General features: G+C 40.0%; 3 protein-coding genes across 6 annotated transcripts; 1 reads left to right on the plus strand and 2 right to left on the minus strand.

Annotated features, from left to right (window-relative positions):
• Nucleotides 1–8: 8 nt before the first annotated feature.
• Nucleotides 9–7,939, minus strand: l3mbtl1b (L3MBTL histone methyl-lysine binding protein 1b). Of its 4 annotated transcripts, none has more exons than XM_077720434.1 (22): nucleotides 7,798–7,939; nucleotides 6,294–6,411; nucleotides 5,470–5,665; nucleotides 5,179–5,392; nucleotides 4,958–5,087; nucleotides 4,820–4,871; nucleotides 4,424–4,518; nucleotides 4,241–4,345; nucleotides 3,695–3,830; nucleotides 3,529–3,620; nucleotides 3,288–3,439; nucleotides 3,138–3,214; nucleotides 2,685–2,770; nucleotides 2,305–2,415; nucleotides 2,124–2,238; nucleotides 1,937–2,033; nucleotides 1,669–1,863; nucleotides 1,501–1,602; nucleotides 1,351–1,415; nucleotides 912–1,084; nucleotides 767–829; nucleotides 9–691 (listed from the first exon to the last, which is right to left on the minus strand). In XM_077720434.1, exons 2-22 carry the CDS (start codon nucleotides 6,402–6,404, stop codon nucleotides 563–565), a joined length of 2,496 nt encoding a protein of 831 aa, XP_077576560.1. In that variant the 5' UTR covers nucleotides 6,405–6,411; nucleotides 7,798–7,939; the 3' UTR covers nucleotides 9–562. The 4 variants fall into 4 exon arrangements, with proteins under 4 accessions (XP_077576560.1, XP_077576559.1, XP_077576561.1 ...); XM_077720433.1 differs by lacking the exon at nucleotides 7,798–7,939 and adding an exon at nucleotides 7,659–7,785; XM_077720435.1 differs by lacking the exon at nucleotides 7,798–7,939 and adding an exon at nucleotides 7,744–7,764.
• Nucleotides 7,940–8,674: 735 nt separating this feature from the next.
• Nucleotides 8,675–11,320, plus strand: LOC144199073 (putative transmembrane protein 244). Its single transcript, XM_077720438.1, has 6 exons — nucleotides 8,675–8,973; nucleotides 9,378–9,463; nucleotides 9,909–9,982; nucleotides 10,060–10,185; nucleotides 10,314–10,358; nucleotides 10,436–11,320. Exons 1-6 carry the CDS (start codon nucleotides 8,890–8,892, stop codon nucleotides 10,525–10,527), a joined length of 507 nt encoding a protein of 168 aa, XP_077576564.1. The 5' UTR covers nucleotides 8,675–8,889; the 3' UTR covers nucleotides 10,528–11,320.
• A 13-nt stretch (nucleotides 11,321–11,333) lies between these two features.
• On the minus strand, nucleotides 11,334–15,384 carry sgk2b (serum/glucocorticoid regulated kinase 2b). The gene is made up of 12 exons (XM_077720436.1): nucleotides 15,159–15,384; nucleotides 14,526–14,601; nucleotides 14,378–14,447; nucleotides 14,258–14,283; nucleotides 13,846–13,903; nucleotides 13,410–13,493; nucleotides 13,207–13,338; nucleotides 12,939–13,051; nucleotides 12,633–12,852; nucleotides 11,852–12,007; nucleotides 11,672–11,761; nucleotides 11,334–11,599 (listed from the first exon to the last, which is right to left on the minus strand). Exons 1-12 carry the CDS (start codon nucleotides 15,223–15,225, stop codon nucleotides 11,465–11,467), a joined length of 1,227 nt encoding a protein of 408 aa, XP_077576562.1. The 5' UTR covers nucleotides 15,226–15,384; the 3' UTR covers nucleotides 11,334–11,464.
• Between the last annotated feature and the right edge of the window lie 1,557 nt (nucleotides 15,385–16,941).

Genomic DNA, 16,941 nt, shown 5'->3' on the forward strand with positions numbered 1-16,941 from the left:
GAAGGCAGTAAGTGTTCAACTCATTTATTCCATAAACTCCTCAGAGCCCAGACAGCCAGCGTACCATTAAGCGTTCAAGCCATAAATATAAAGCTGTTTGCATATAAACACTCACTGATGTACACATTCGAGGCCTTGAAAAGACTTGTTTTGGTGGGAGTAAATCCCCGTATAACTATTATATTTACAATGAGCAGAAGGTTTTTTTTTTTTTAAACATTCATGTGCCATCAAAACAATGAGAAACAAGGATTTATCTGGGCATTTTCAAACAGTACAACTTCCAATGAAGGTGCCTGATGATGTTCACTCACCCGATTTGACTGCGGGCAGACGTGGGCTCGATTCCCATTGGTGGCGGGCGGTATGATTGCTGGCTTCAGTAAGCCTTGAAAATATGAATGAACAACATCCACAGCACCTTATGTACAGAGTTATAAACAAATGGACCCCTTAACTTTATAATAAAAAATATAAAGTCCGAATTTAAGAGGGGCGTGGCAAGCTGGAAAGACAAAAGTTCCGTTTTGAATCCACCATCCGCCTCTTCAAAAAAACGTGGTTACTCCTCATCGGTACTCTTGAACATGAGGATGGAGTTGTAAATCTTAAGGGCGGGGCCCAACTTGATGGACAGGATCTTGACAATGTCCGATTGGGTGAGCAGCAGAAAGGCCTCTCCGTCGATTTGCTGGAAAAGTGAAGAAAAAAAAGCCCTGGAGCGTTGCTGCCCAACTCAACAAAGCGTATTTGTGGAGAACCTTACCTCCGTTTTAAAAGTTGCGGCGTGTTCTTTGCACCCGGGGAGCCCTTTAACAAATGTGACCACCTGGTGGAGAGACCGTGAAAAGTGAAAATGGTGAGGTCGCGCCGGCCCCACCCCCAGTCGGCGTTTTAAAGTGTCACATCACCTCTTCCGTGCTCCACCCGGCCACCCTCTTGGCACTGAGACCCAGGACTTCGGGCAGCAGCTGACAGTGTTTGTCCCAGCACAGCGCCACACGGTGGTGGGGCGAGGCGGAATGCCCTGGGGAGAACACCGACTCGTGGAGGGCTTTCTGGAGGGAGACGCCGTCGGAGGAACCTGCCGAGGGAGTGGCGTGACATCACATTCGTTCAAAATATGTAGAAATAATGATTAAAAATGAACTTTTTTCATTTTACTTTGGATGGCGATTTACTTCATTTCTTTGTAAATATGACATTAGGCATATGACAGACTGATGATTAAATTGGGAAAGGGAGAAGGTGGACCATAACCTCAGTGCATTTGATATTCAATATTTCATATTTGATTCATTTATCGTGAACTTCATTGTAAAAATGACAATATTGAGTTCAGTCACGCACCTTTGCCGTCAGCAGCCTCTTCTTTCACGTAGTGCATTTTGAGATATTTGGGAACAGGCGCAATCCTGAAGCAACAAAAGGTTACAATTTAGAACTAATTTTGCGTTTTATTTTATTTTTTTGTGTGTGTGAAGTGATTTTTTTTCTAACCGTTTGAGTCTGGTTCCATTCTGTTGCTGCTCGCCGGCTCCTCCTATCGGTTCTATCGGACCGCTGTGTGCCGGGAGCTCCGTCTCCGCCTCTGCTGGTTTCCTAGCAACAAACGAACGACTGTAAGGTGACTGAAGAACGCGTTAGCGTTTTGTGTTCACGTCGAACCTGGCGGGGACGCTGTCGGCCGACTCTGTTCGGTCCGGTGTGGCCACGGTTTGCGTCGCAGCAAGCGTGTTGGGTTCAGGGCGACGCCCTCGGGGGAGCGGGCCCCCCAGAGTTAGAGGTTTCTCGCCGCCCAGGCGGTCGGGGAGCAAGCTGTCTTTGTTCATATTCATTTCAGAGTAAGGACAGCTCACCTGACTGCACAGAAAACATCATTTGAGAGGGAATGATCCAAAAGGACGGGGGAAAAAAAACGGGAGAGTAAACTCACGTGTAATGCGTCCCGTAACGAGGTCCCCTTATGTGGCCTATGCCGTTGCATCCTGCGGTGGGGCATCCCTGTCCTGGAGGACTTGCCTCATTAATACCTGGGAGCACACAAACGAGGTCACAAGTTGAGAAATAAAAAGTAAAAGAATGTTGTTATATCCATAAAAAAACTGTGTCAAGTGTCTCACTGTTGGGGTGCTGGAGGGAGTGTCCCGTTTTTTGACACCAGCCTAAGGGGTGCAGGTCGGGGCAGTCGGTCTCCACCCAGAAGTCGTATTCGGGACTCCAGGCGTCAAAGTGGATCTTTGATGAAAGGAAGCTTTAAGTTTTTAACTCAAGGCCTGGTTAATTTGCGTCTGTTTTGTATACCTTGAGTCGGTGGTCGTCAAAGTCTGCGATGGTGGCGACACGGATAAGCATGGGGTTCCTTCTGTCCACGGCTTCCACCTTCATCCCCACCTGGAAGCCATGTGGAGGTCTCTGCAAGATGATAAGGTAGCATAGATAGAATAGTTACTGATCCTCTGCTACACATTCACTCCAAGTACATTCATGTGAGGTATTATCATTTTGTTATTTAAAAAATATATATAGTTTATCGATATTTATCCATATATTTATATATTATTAATGATTTATATATTTATTTAAAGATTTTTTTATATGTATTAACCTCTTTACTTTATTTTCTGAACTATGAAGCACAACTAAAAGACTTCAATTTCTTTCTCTGTTTTTGTGCAACTTACCGGTTTAAAGGCCCGAGCGGGAGCGGCCTGCGTTCCCGTCACTTCCAGATATTTCTCCCAGGAGAAACTCTTAGGTTGCTTATATTCTGTTGGTGGCATATGAGAAAATTACCAGAGTTTGATTTTTTTTTTTTTAAACCATTGAAATTTTATTACAGATTTTTTCCAGCAATAATAAAATAGACAGAAAAAAATCCTGCCATTTAACACTGACTCAAGGTCAAGAAGTGAAATCAGTGATGCAGAATTACTTGTTGTAGCTTTACTTCCAAGCCAATTCTTGTGAACTTAGTATCCACATGCATTTGTAATATTTTTAGAGTCTAAAATAAATCAAATATACATATATATTTTTGGGATATGCTAAATGACACCCAATGGGCCAATGCAAAAAGAACTTTGATTCAAAGTGTGGCCAGATTATGAATGATTAGTGCAACACTGGTGTCTTACCAGCCGGTGTAGTTAGAGTGAGCTCGGCTTCTTCGCAGTAGCCGACCGGGTGAATGTACGGACTGCTGGCATCGCACCTTCAAACACAACAGCATATATAGATATTTGAAAAAGGGAATACGTGAAAGTGTCTCTGCCATTTGGGCTCACCAGTAATCATACGTGTCGTCCCAGTTGTCAAAGTGAATGAGAAGCCTGTTGTCCACCACGGCAGCGATGGTGGCCACACAGATGAGCGACGGGTTCTTCCTATCCACCGCCTCCAGCTTCATGCCCGCCCGAAATCCGGATGGAGTCACAGACTGAAAATAGGATTGGCCCAGGGTGAAATCGTCTGATTTTTTTTCCTTCATTTTTTTTTTTTTAAATGCTGACGTCTCTTGATACTCACCGTGTTGAGGCTCCTAAAAAGGTGCTTCGGGGCCAGCTGACCTCTGCAGTTCTTAACGTACATGCTCCAGTTGAATTCTCCATCCTTGCAACCTACCAGTCAAATGCATGTCAAATCAAGCCACAATTCACACATGTGAGATTGTAAACAGTGTGTATCAGGTTACCTTTGGGCAACAATAGCTTGTGGCCATTTTTCTCACACCAGCCTGCCGGTTTCAAATCCCACGAGTCGGCGTTGGCCCAGAAGTCGTAGCACTCGGGGTAGCCATCAAAGTGAAGCCTGACTCGATAGCCTTGGATCTGTCGATTTCATGCTCACATCAACAATTCCCAAAGTAGCAAATGAGTCTTAAGACAGCATCAGGTGTTCGGATTCCCCTTAAACGCTTCAAAACTTAAGTATTTTTCACTAGGAACCATTTGTGCGTATTTTTTATGAGGCAGGAAGAAAAATTAACTCAGAGCTTTATAAGCCTGGCGGGTTGCCAGGCTTCTCTTGCCTCTCCCGCCAAGTACAACCGAAAGTATGAAGTGTACTATAAAAAGTTACATAGATTTCAACAGGGAAAATGACATTAATTTTGAACTGAACAGACATCACACTAAGTGAATATTTTAGTAACATGACCACAGATCCTCAATATTTTGGTATAATGACATTTTTGTGGTAATTTTTTTTGCCCAGGCTCAACAAATGACTTCCGCCTTACCTCTGCTGCGGTGAGCACACAAAAGAGGGACGGGTGGCACGGGTCCAGTCCCTCCAGCTTCATCCCCACCTTAAAACTGTTCCGGCTTTGAGGAAACGACTGATGCTGTGGGGCCAAGACAAAGGGATTGGTCGGCGGCCCAAGTAAGTTGAGCACTTATATATAAAGATGAGGGAGGTTTACCTCCTTGAAAAGTTTAACTGGGGCGGCAATGGCTCGCTCCTCTTCCAGGTAGGCCGGCCAGCTCCATGCCCGCTTTTTATTCTGTGGCGCTGTAGCTGAAGACAGAGCAAAGAAATTCAATTGAAATAAGTGGAATTTAATTTTATTATTAGTTATTTTATAATCATTTTTTTTAATAATCACACTTTAAATTAATAAAATGTTAATTAAAAACAACATTCAGACTCAACTACCCTGCAAATTTGAGTTGAATAGACTAAACACCGATATCAATTTACCACATAATTCCATTTCGGACGACATTAAATTATAGCAACATTAAAACTATTATCCCAAAACACCAACAGATAATTTCATGAATATCATTTTTAGACTCTCCCTCTTCACCCGACATACCAATTTTGGCTATCTTGGCTCCTCTCCTGCCTTTGGTAGTCTTGGCTTTCTCCTAGCGAAATTACAAAGACAAAAAGGGTAAGAATGATGTCGTTTTTTGTTTTAATTTTATTTTTTACATGCAGATAGACTCCATACCTCAGCTTCCTCGTGGTTTTCATCCTCCTCGTCACCAGAATCCATGAAGATTTTCCTCTTTTTACGCACACGCTTACCCAAGATCTCGCTTTCGGTTGTCAGACAATCTCGGGTTTCCCCGGGCGATGACCTTGAGATTAAAAAAAGAACAGAAAATTCAAAGAAAAAATTGAAACCGCTGAAAATAATGAATACACTAAAAGTATAAATGTGATTTGTACCTGCCACTAGAAGGCTGTGCACAGTTAGGACTGCAAAACTTTCCTTGTATGAGGGCGTCCCGAGGCACGTGACCACCACAGGTTCTGCATTGAGTCAGCTCTCCACTGGGAGCAACTTCCCCACTAGGACCAACTTCCACGCTCGGACCGACTTCCACTTTGGGACTTTCCAATGTTGGGGTCTCCTCCAAAGACAAGACAACCGGAGCAGGGGCTGCGAAAAGAACGCGGCAAGGAATGGGTAATGCTCACAGAGTGAGGCTGTATTTGACTCCATCCAAATCAGAGTACCTTTTGCCTGAGACGACGTGGCTGGAATGTTACTTGTCGGTGGCGGTTCTTTTTCTGTTTGTGACTGGCATTCTGGAGGAGGAGTAGGACTTTGAGATGAAACCGGTTCCAAGGCGTCCCGTTTAGGTGGCGGCTGATGCCCTTTAACGTCGACATCAGTCACAATCTCAAGGGTGCCGAACTCTGTCATGCGAAACTAAGAAAAGAAAACAATTCCGATTAGTAATTTGAATGGATTCTTCCAACATGAAATAGTGGAGTAAAACTTAATCAAATTAATTATTTCCCAGAAGTCGGCAAAATAGACATTTTCTGACATTTTTAAAAGCCAGGTACCTAATTTACCCCGTCTTTCTCCATTTAATTATTTTTATGCTAAAGTATGTTGTTTTTTTTTGCTTTCTGACAAATAAAAAAATGCCCTCCCTAAAATGCAACTTATACTTCAATGCGCCTTTTATGTACTTTTTTCCTCTTTATTGTTCAATAATTGGCTGGTGTGACTTATAGGCCAAAATTTATGGTACATACTTTAATACTTTTTGCAAATGTCTCTCACTCTCTAATTTATATTAGGGTCTGTCTTTTGCTTGGACTGATTTCCAAATAGCCAAATACTGTCCAAATCAAAATCCAATAGGCCAATGTGCAGTCCCCAAAAGAAAAATGAATTATTCATTTAAATACAGAATGAGATCCATCTCTCCAGTCACCAAATATTTCAGACATCTTGTAATTCAAAGAGCCTAAAATGTTTTTTTAGATGTTACCCATATTTGACAAGTAGTCCTGAATATAAATGTGATCAAATTAATTAGTTGTACCCTGATGTCACTTCCTGGCAACGTAGCAATACCATCCTTCCAGTCCAGTGCACCCATCATGTCAAACTCGGCACCTTGTGAGGGACCATCGTTGGGTGGAGTGTCAGCCATTCCAGATCTGAGAATGATTGCAGGAAAAACATATTAGATATTCGTTTTTAAAAAGTCTGCCCATATGCAATAATACACAGCTCATCCTTTACGATGTGCATTTCTTATAACCACCGACTTGATAGTCTGTGTCCGCATTGGCTTCCAATCCAAACGCTACCGGCACTTGTAAACAGCGATTTTAAACATCACCGCTAGATGGCGACTGTGTGTTGGCTCGCAGGGATCCACCATGCATTTGGATTCCCCTCAAAACACTCACTAATAAGACTCTTTTTGATGGCAAAATAACGGGGAATTGTGTTGACAAAGCGACCCTTAGGGGCAAAGCAACTCCCTGTTTATTGGCAAGCACAAGAAAACGGCTACCGACTTAGAGTTATGCACATAATTTCCTCTTTTCTCCGTTTTAACAGTATTTCTTAAAGACTGCCTTTTGCCTTCGCGTAAACAAGCGACGGCACGGTTTGTTTAACACTTTCCGTAAGAACGCTGCTTTCCACGCCGGCAGGCTCAACTTGTCATCGTTTTAATCCAATTTCGATTGCGATATAACGTTTTAGTCCTGACGCAGTGTCAAGGTTGGGAATAAGATGATGTTTTGGTGCAGTTTAAGGGCCGTATTGTGGGGAAAAGTAACTAACACGGCCAGGCCGATGCTTGGGGGTTTAAGTTTGACTTTGTAGACGGCATCTTGAGATTTTTTTTTGTTGGGGAAATTCTGCCACAAATAAAAGTGGAGGCAAGAGCGCCCCGTGATTAGCATTCGTATTGGTACAAAATGGCGGAGAAGCGGGGGGTCGGGGGAGAGGGGAGGCCAACCAACACGTTTTAAACTATGTCAATTCCTCAAGTTATGCCATGAAACAACACACACGAGCCGGGTGGGTGGGTCGAACAAGGACCGATCTTGGCCTGGTAATTTTCCGGTGGCTTGTTTAGCGTCGTTCCGCTTATTTTATTCACTTTGTTGTCACGGAATGTCAGCGGCAGCTTGGCTAGCTTAGCGCCGACACAAAGCTAAGCTGTCAGCTAGCTACGCTCTGACTAGCATTAGCATCGGCATTGGCTGCAGCCATCTAAGGGCGAGCCGTAATAAAGAAGTTTCCCGGTTAATAACAATTGCAAAATCACCGTAGCACCTATTACACATAAGCATTTAGAATGATAATTACGCTGTGGAAGTGGCATCATATTCGACATGTTACCTGATTAAATTCTTCAATAGAAACTTGAAAAACGATTTATTCTCACCGTTTCATAAACCGGAGTGGTTAAAATGACGCCCGCGGGGTGAAATAACACAGGATCTTATTTAAACAAGCGGATCATAACTTACAAATAATCACCAGACGTGAAGCTTTTGTGTTTTAAACAAAAATGTGGAACTCACCTCGTTTCTCTTTTAACTCTTATTTGGAGCTGGGGACGCTGCGCATGCGCGGAAGATGCGCTGCTCTGACAAGTTTGTCCTGGAGGAGGAAAAAAAGTTCACTTTACGATCGCTGGTCAATAGAACACACGCGCACTTTTCCACCCGCTTTGACCGCTGAGCGCTCGTGACACAACCCGCCGAGGAGACACTTTGACCGGCGTCGTTCCTCACAAGCAACCGGTCGACCAGAGCGAGCTGCTGTCGGTTGCTTATTCACATTATCTGCCGTTAACACTAGGTTAACGACAGTTCCCTCGTATATTATTCGCCATCACCTCTACATTATTGCCACTGATTGTACGATCATGCATTGGAATCTGACCTTTTGATGCAGCTATAGCTCTCTTGGTTATTGTCTTTTAGCTACGCGTGGACGGCACATGTGTGCGCTGCGATGGATGCGTGTGTATATAAAAAGCGGGTGCAACGTGATTATGTATTGTGTTCATTTTTATACCATACATATGTTTTTCCTCAAAAGAAAGAAAAGTAATGAATGAAATATGGTCGTGTAATTCTTACGCAACGCATCCAGGTCGAAACGCAACCCGAGTGCAGCTACTAGCTTTCGCTTAGGGTCCAACTATGTCTTAAATGGAAAGAAAACACCCAAAGGCTTTTATTTTGGTTCAGTTTACTTAAAAACAGGTTTCAAACCACCCCAAACGTCCCCGTTTAATCACACGGTTGTGCATAATGGCCGCAGATGACAACGATGCGCTTTAGCCTCTAGCATCGCAGTGATTAGTTCATATGCTCAAAAAACACACGTCACGTTGTTTTGTGTTTTATTCGCCGTGTGTTGGGGTCTCAAGGGGGGACTTTGACAGAACAAAGGCCGATACTGCTATTTCTGGTGTGGGGTGAGTTCATTTAAGAACAGTGGGGAGAAGCGGACCGCTCTCGTTCGATACTGACAATTATTGGCCGCTAGATGGCGACCGAGAACTATAGAGTAGCATTTGATCTCGTTAGCTTTTGACCATTTTTGGCCGCTAGATGGCGCAGAGAACCACAGAGTAGGGTTGGGGATGAGGAGGATTGGTGGGGATGAGGAGTGGGTGGATTAGCAACATTGTGTCGACGCGAGGACACCATGAGATGGCATTCAAAAACAAAGCGGTCGATTCGAAGGTAAAACAAACTCTGCATGCCAGCATTTTTTCTATTACATCGGATCATTATTCGGAAAAAACGCTTGTCAAGACTCGGGCTTGTTCAATCTATTGTGACGGGGAGAGGTCGGTGTCAGCCCTCCTTGTATGGATTGGACGTAATAAACTGTCATTGGCATCCAACAAGATCTTTGTAGTGACTGATACTTGTCAATGTATGTAAAATGCTGGATGAATATGAACTTGTGTCCTGGGTTTAGTTGCAGCCCTCTCGACAATCTGTTATGATTTGATTTTATGTGCATTTAATTTGTAGATGCGGCACTAAAGGGGGTCACATATCAAAATAAGTTTCCTCCTTTCAATTTGAATACATTACTGCTGTATATTAACTGAGCAACATCTTCTTTTCAACCCTAACAGATCATATTGTTCAACCTCCTGCTGTGCCTACTCATCTTCTACGCTCTCTTTTACATGATTGGCAGTGTTTGTTTCGGTGCTTTCGGGTAAGAAATACTGATGTGACTATAAATGAAGGAATTGTATTATTGTATTACATATTATATTACATGGCAGTCTATCTCATCTACCATATATGCTACCATAATTAACAAAGTTCAAAATGCAGTCCGGGGATGAGTGGTTAGTGTATCGGCCTCACAGGTCTGGGGTCCTGGGTTCAAATCCAGGTCACGTCCACCTGTGTGAAGTTTGCATGTTCTCCCTGGGCCTGCGTGGGTTTTCTCCGGGTACTCCGATTTCCTCTAACATTCCAAAAATATGCATGGTAGACTGATTGGATGCTCTAAATTGCCCCCAGGTGTGGATGTGAGTGTGAATTGGCCCGTAGTCAGCTGGGATAGGCTTCAGCACCCCCCGCAATCCAATTGAGAATTTGTAAAGCGGTTCTGAAAATGAATGAATGAATAATCCAGTTTAAACTCAATGCAGGTTGGATAACTTTGATGGCCGAATACCTTTTGACTTCAAAACAAATCTGAAGGACTCCACCTCAAAGTACCTTGGTGAGCACATTGAAGACATTGTGATGACAAAGGACTGACTGGTATGTCTGCTCATGTCTTTCTTTCCTCTTGGTCAGTCAACTTGCTGTCCTTGGAGTTCACTTACTTCTTCTGTGGCTTGCTGTTTGCTGCCGTTGTGAAGAAACGGGTGTGGGACTATGCCTTCACTGTCACACTTTTACATATATTCATCACCAGCATTGGTGAGTCACAAGATAAGAATCGGGTTAACAAAAGACCGGGTATTTGAAATGTTTTTTATTGAATTCATTGGATGACAAAAAATGGAGGACTAAAAATGATATTTAATTTAGTATATTTCACATTGCAGTGATGCTGGAGTTTCCCCTAACATGGCAGTGGTGGTTGGCTTTAGGTGAGATGAACTCCCTTATCATAATTTACCAAATGCATTGAAGAGTTTTATTTATTTATTATTTAATTGTTTGACAGGTGGTGGCTTGCTTCTGATGATTTGCAATGGTCAGCTGATTGCTCACTTTGCATGCCAAAATGACCGAAGTTATGTTACCTTTGTCATTTAAAAAATATCAGAAATCTAAGCTCTTTTTGGATCAAGTTAACCAAGACAATGGGATCTAAATGGTTCTGTAATAATGTATGAGATTTGTTTTGAAAGTGCAATATTGTGTGGAGCGTTTACTTCCGTCAAGGTCAATTTTGACTCATTTTGCACTTTTTTACGATTGTGAGGGTGGAGATAAATTCTGAAATTTTACCAGCATGGATTCTCCACACTGAAATTCCTGTGCCATTCAAATGTTGCTCAAAGTAAAAAAAAAATTCAAAAGTGGCATTATTTTTTGCACAAAGTCGTTTGACATGCTTATAGCTCCCATATTTAATAAATATACACTTTTTGATAATTATACTTGTGTACTTTTATATCTGTAGAGACGCGAAAACATGTATTCTGGTAGTTTTAATGGGGGCAATTCTACTTTGTGGTTTTATGTTCAGAAATAATCTCACCTGGTCATTGAATATTCACTCTAGTAGTACTTCACTTATTTAAGAACAACATACTGCATTTACAGTTGTGTCATAGGTGTACTAAACTGTATTTTTTTATATTTTGATCAATGTATTTATGCACTGTGAATTCACAACAGCTGAAAAATCCCTAACCACTAAATACAGAAATATAAGTTGCTCAATTTTGTAATGCTGAACATTTTCTAAGACATAAATGTGCCATTATTACTGAAAAATATCTGGTCTTTTATCCTTCTAAATGATACATTTAGATTAAGAGGTATTTGAACTATGACTTTTGCCTGTACCACAATGTGACTGAAAATAAAAAAAACACTATCATTTGACTCAAGAGTAATTTTTGTAGCTTTTTAGTTTATATTAAAAAGTTTATAATATAATTAAAACACATTACATACATTTATTGCATAGAAAATAAATACTTTATACAATCGCTGCTGTTAGAGACCATTTGATGTAATCAGATTATGCAGTTTTCTTGTAGGAAAACCCTAAGAAGGTTTCAGTCGTCCCACCATCTGAGCACCTGTCATTCATGGAGGCAGGCACGGGCTGTAGCGTGAACTCGGGGTCGATGTAGCTGATGTCGCAAGGACTGGTCTTTAAATAGAGGAAATTACAGATCCACATCATGCAGTATGTTCAAAACATAGTATATAGTTGGACAGTTACCACATTGGGAATGAAGGGTGCTGTGACTTTCTTTGCCAGGAGGCCATCCCAGCTGATGGAAGCAAAGAATGGATGTTCCTGAAGTTCCTCCTAGAAAAATGAAAGTTGCATTTCACTATGATGATGTGAATTTAAAGTATTATATGTATATAGACTTGTTTTTCTGCACTAGGCTCTCACTATGTCGCGACTTTCCCCCAAACGTCTGGAGACCTCTCGCTCCAGTAAGCCCTCTAAGAGTGAACAGGCCGCCTCAGATGGTCCGCTAGGCAGGTGAAGAGGTGCGTGGAGTATCTTTTCAAACATATCTGCTTTGCTGTGGCTGTAAAATGGAGGCTGACACAACGAAAAAGGGTCAAATATGGTACAAAGAGGTGTCCAGTCTAGTCTAGTATATGTTTGTGGTTTCAAATGATCGTATTTAGTGTTGCAACAATACAATTCTTGGCTTCCAACACTGACTAGCATACATGCCTATTTGGCCAATGGAGATATAGTGCCAATGTTTTGGGGTTTTTAATAAACTGATGAGTTGCAATTGATGCTGACAGATGTCCAATCAATTCCAAGTGGGAGGGACGATAGGCCTATTTTTATCCCAATATTACTTCAACCTCCTAATATTACATCCAAAGCAATTTTGTGTTTACACAGACCTAACATTACCAAAAGTTCAAGCCCGCGAAACCAAACATCTGGATGACGTAATGTAAAAATTAGCAACAAAACAACTTTAATCTCATAATATTACCATGTAGGACTTAATTCTTGAATATCATTGCTTTAATCTCATAATATTACAACTTTTCTCTAAATACATTCTAATGTCCAACTTCTTGGAGGCTAATTTAAAGTGGTTGGGAATCACTGAAGATAAGAAAGTAATCAGAAAAAAACGATATATATATTCATCTTAAAAGATGGTCTTAGCAACACACAAATGAAATATTGCTGCACTCACCAGTCCGTACAACATTTCAAAAAGCACACTGCCAAGTCCCCACCAGTCCACTGCGGGAGTGTACGTGTGACCCTGCAGGACCTCTGGAGCCAGGTACTCGGGGGTGCCGCAGAACGTATGCATGCGCCCACCGACAGCTACGCCTTCCTTGCATAGTCCAAAGTCAGTAAGCTTCACGTGACCCTCACAGTCTAGCAAAATGTTCTCTGGTTTCAGATCTCTGAGAAAAAAAATAGACAAATGAATATCTTATGTAATCACACATTACCCTGACTTTTCACATGTTAAAGCCAAAACTAAATTTACCTGTAGACAATGTCTAGGGAGTGAAGGTAGCCAAGCGCCATGGCCATTTCTGCAGAGTAAAAAGCTGCCCTGCTTTCAGGAAATGAACCCTCTTTCTGGAGATGGTAGAAAAGCTGAAAGATGAAAAAGATATGGTCCAAAATAAATTAAACAAAGTCAGATTCTGATTTGAAAAATATGAACTTTCACATCAGGATTTTAACCGTCAGAATTTTAGCCCTCAGAATTTTAGCATAGAAAAATGACAGTGAATGTTGTCTATATTTACCTCTCCTCCATTAACGTAGTCCACAACAAAGTAGAGCATGTTTGGTGTCTGGAAGGCGTAGTGGAGTCCCACCAAAAAAGGATGTTGTAGTCCTTTAAGTAGTACGCTCCTCTCGATCATCACATGATGCTGCTACAAGCAGCAAATCAGATTGAAACAGTGTTACAACATATTGTTGGTAGGTTGGCAGCCAGGTTAATTACCTCTTTCCTCATAACAATGGTGTTTTTGCGTAGCACTTTTACAGCATAGTAGTCTCCTTGTTTTCCGTGTCTGGCCAGCAATACCTAATTCATAAAATGGAGATTGGAAACCAAATGAAAATGACACAAATAAAAAATAAAATAAAATAAATAAAAAATAAATAAATATATATATATATATATATATATATATATATATATATATATATATATATATATATATATATATATATATATATATATATATATATATATATATATATATATATATATATATATATATATATATATATATATATATATATATATATATATATATATATATATATATATATATATATATATATATATATATATATATATATATATATATATATATATATATATATATATATATATATATATATATATATATTTAAAGGGAAAGAAAAACTACCTTTCCAAAACTCCCTTTGCCGATAACTTTGAGGTAATCAAAATCAGAAGGGTTCATCCTGAAAACATACGCATAAATACATTTTTTGTTTTTTCTCAAAGCACTAACTAAAAAAGTAAATGAAATTAATTAAACGTGAAAATAAATATTATGTATTCGTGTAACAAAAGATAAATATGGTAAAATTAATATCTTTTCTTAGCTGCTCTTTAACCTAACTGTCATTTTCCATTCATTCAATCTTAAAAACCACACACATTCAAGTGCATCACCAGTTTTCCTTTTTCATTTTGCATTTGTATGTGTCATATGAGGCAGTGACTTATCCATGATTCATTTTATTTTTTATTCATTTGTAGGCCTCCTTTATCTACTAGTGTGTACCAAATTTTACAGAAATAAATTTACTCACAAGGAGGGATGGGACTTTTCTGTGCTCTGAGAAGGTAAATACACAAAAAGGTCAAGAATAAGGTCAGCTTTTGTTTAATTTATTGTCAATATAAGCCAAAACATGTTGCATCGGGCTCACCATGGTGTCTCTTTCCGCCGCTTTGTCCCGTTTTTTGTTCCATGGCCGAGGGATCTTCCGAGTTTTCTGGCTTCAAGTGAGTGGACATTAGATTTATTCAAATCATATTTTTCCAACATTTTTCCATATTTTCTTTACAGCAACTTACTGCTGGTGGAGGGGCTGATAGGGTGACAATTTGTGTAACAAGTCCTTGAAGATAATTTTTCTGCCCTTGAGTAGAGCTGAAAGGAGAGGAAGGCTAGTTATATAACAATTTATCACTTTATCACTGTCTCAATGCCATCTGCCAATTTAAAAAAAACTGCATACACATGTAAGAAAAGCTTTCAAACATTTTATAATATGATTGAGAGTTCTGTTGGATATTTTCCTTTATAAGCGATAAGCCAAAATCTCAATAATAAAACATCCTAATAGAAGTTTTAAATGCTGAAAACCCATTTCACCTTTTCAGGGATAAATATAGTGAATAGACAAGTTGGGATTTTAATCAATTGGAGAGCAAGTGACTACTTTTGGTCCTTATTTTTATTAATTTTTTTACACTTAAGACCTTTGGCCAGTTAGGGGTTAGTGAGTATTTGTTGTCATAAAAAAATTGCAGTTAAAATGGTTTGGACGTCCACCGCCGTTAATGGCAGCAAAATAGTTAAATGGGGGGGGGGCCTTGTAAGGGTTAAAAAAAAAAATTAAAATCTGAATTTGTCAATCAAGATTATTTTGTAATGTTTCTTTTGATCATTATTATTTATCATTAAAAGCACAGTTACTTCCTTACCTGAGAAAAATGACACAATCCTCCTCATTTCTGAGTAAGTCATCCCTTGATCGTGACTCAAAGTCATGTGGACGAGAAGAAAGAGGAAAATGAAGTAAATTATTAAGACAGAGAGGCTTAAGAAGAACACAGCTGGTCTCAAACTACGCTGAAGTCCTTTGACAGACAGACCTCGACCCAACTGGCCAGCAGTGGGGTGTTTAAACACCCTCAAGAGTTTGCGCACTTCCTGTTAAGGCCACATTTGGAATGAGGTAGGCAAACCCCCATTGACCAACTGTACATTGAATGCAACCTATAAATAATTTATTTGATTTCTTTATAAAGAATTGTAGTTTTTCTGCCATGATTCACTTAGGTGTTATAAAGATCAAATATTAAAAAAGACAATATATAAGTTTTACTGTTCAATTTGTATTCAAATGATAATCCTGCTCAATCTGGTTGAGTTTAGGTATTTCTTATTTAGATCATTAGCTGCTTTACTGGTGTATACTGTGTATTTCAATATCCTGATGTGGTCATTATACTGTATATATTTCACCAATAATATGATCATTTATACCCGCAAATATGCTCAAAACTTGATATGCCAGTGAAATTACAGGCAGAAGAATAGTACTTTAATTGCAGACTAAATATAGTTAATAGGTCATGACCTAGAGTGATGGCATTTAACGACTCTGTATCAGCCTTCTTGTCTCATGTAGCCATTGCATGCCTAAGAATCCGCATGACCTGTCTGCATCGTTACTAGGCCAAGTTGTGATTTATGAGCATTTTGCATTTCTACTTGTTTACTTCTTATGGTCCAGGCCTTGCACACCTTTATCCATGCCAAGCATCGTCTTAAATCTTCCAGTTTTATGAGCTGAATTGCATAACCATACTTTTGAGACTCTATGCGATCATATGATGAATGAAAATAGCAAGAGGTGCTATTTTGAGGTCAGTACATTCAGTGATGGGAGGATTGAGAGGAATTAAGCCTCATTTCAGAGTTGAAAAGGAGGAAGACGCGTGATTTATGATAACAAATTAAAGCCTGTCTTTTGTAACGAAATCTAAGTTAAGCAAGACTGTATAAACATTTACAATTTTTATATGATAATAGAGATGTTTGACAATTTCAACCGTTTAAAGCGACACATTGAGGACATTCAGCCAAAGCAAGTTTCACTAGCATGTTTTATCCAAAATTTCAAATTCTTTATTTTATAACAAGTATTCCTTAGTTTAGGATCCACACATTGTTTTAGTATACATTTCTATTAACAATTATCTATTTTTAAAAAATCAGGAAGAGAGACCACATACCATTTGTATACTTTTTTTTTTTTTAAAGTGAGATCCGACCCGAAACCAAAGTAATGATTGACATTTTAGGCACGAGCGGATTTTGGTGTGGTGGTTCACTCGGATGACTTCAGTGCGGTAAGGCGCAGGCTCAATTCCTGTTGGTGGTTGTATGATTCTGACTGCGATTGTTTCTGCCTCTTTTTGTACCCGACAGGTGATTGCCAACTAGTCTAGGGTGTAGTCTGCCTTTCGCCCGAAGTCATCTGGGATAACCTCCAGCAACCCCAACAACCCTTACAAGGATGCACGGTATGGAAGACGAATGAATGGAAAATATTCAAGTAATGTTGACCTGTATACAGTATACATTGGATCACGATTGACATGGTCAAGTTAGTCTGTCACCTGCATCTAAAATTGGAGGTACATGCAGAGTTGATATAGGTCATGTTGGCTACTGGTACAGAAAGATGATCAGCAGATA

The sequence above is a fragment of the Stigmatopora nigra genome, chromosome 7, assembly GCF_051989575.1.
Source record: "Stigmatopora nigra isolate UIUO_SnigA chromosome 7, RoL_Snig_1.1, whole genome shotgun sequence".
Classification (NCBI taxonomy): domain Eukaryota; kingdom Metazoa; phylum Chordata; class Actinopteri; order Syngnathiformes; family Syngnathidae; genus Stigmatopora; species Stigmatopora nigra.

Excerpts from the sequence above, each read along its gene's own strand:
- LOC144199073 (XM_077720438.1), top strand. The coding sequence starts at position 8,890 with ATGAGGAGTGGGTGGATTAGCAACATTGTGTCGACGCGAGGACACCAT. Across the intron at positions 8,974-9,377 it reads ACAAAGCGGTCGATTCGAAG|ATCATATTGTTCAACCTCCT; the intron begins GTAAAACAAACT and ends CAACCCTAACAG. Across the intron at positions 10,186-10,313 it reads TATATTCATCACCAGCATTG|TGATGCTGGAGTTTCCCCTA; the intron begins GTGAGTCACAAG and ends TTCACATTGCAG.
- sgk2b (XM_077720436.1), bottom strand. The coding sequence starts at position 15,225 with ATGACTTTGAGTCACGATCAAGGGATGACTTACTCAGAAATGAGGAGG. Across the intron at positions 14,448-14,525 it reads TATCAGCCCCTCCACCAGCA|CCAGAAAACTCGGAAGATCC; the intron begins GTAAGTTGCTGT and ends ACTCACTTGAAG. Across the intron at positions 14,284-14,377 it reads CGGCGGAAAGAGACACCATG|AGCACAGAAAAGTCCCATCC; the intron begins GTGAGCCCGATG and ends TTACCTTCTCAG.
- l3mbtl1b (XM_077720432.1), bottom strand. The coding sequence starts at position 6,542 with ATGCGGACACAGACTATCAA. Across the intron at positions 2,771-3,137 it reads CACTCTAACTACACCGGCTG|AATATAAGCAACCTAAGAGT; the intron begins GTAAGACACCAG and ends TGCCACCAACAG. Across the intron at positions 1,085-1,350 it reads AGAGGCTGCTGACGGCAAAG|GTTCCTCCGACGGCGTCTCC; the intron begins GTGCGTGACTGA and ends CTCCCTCGGCAG.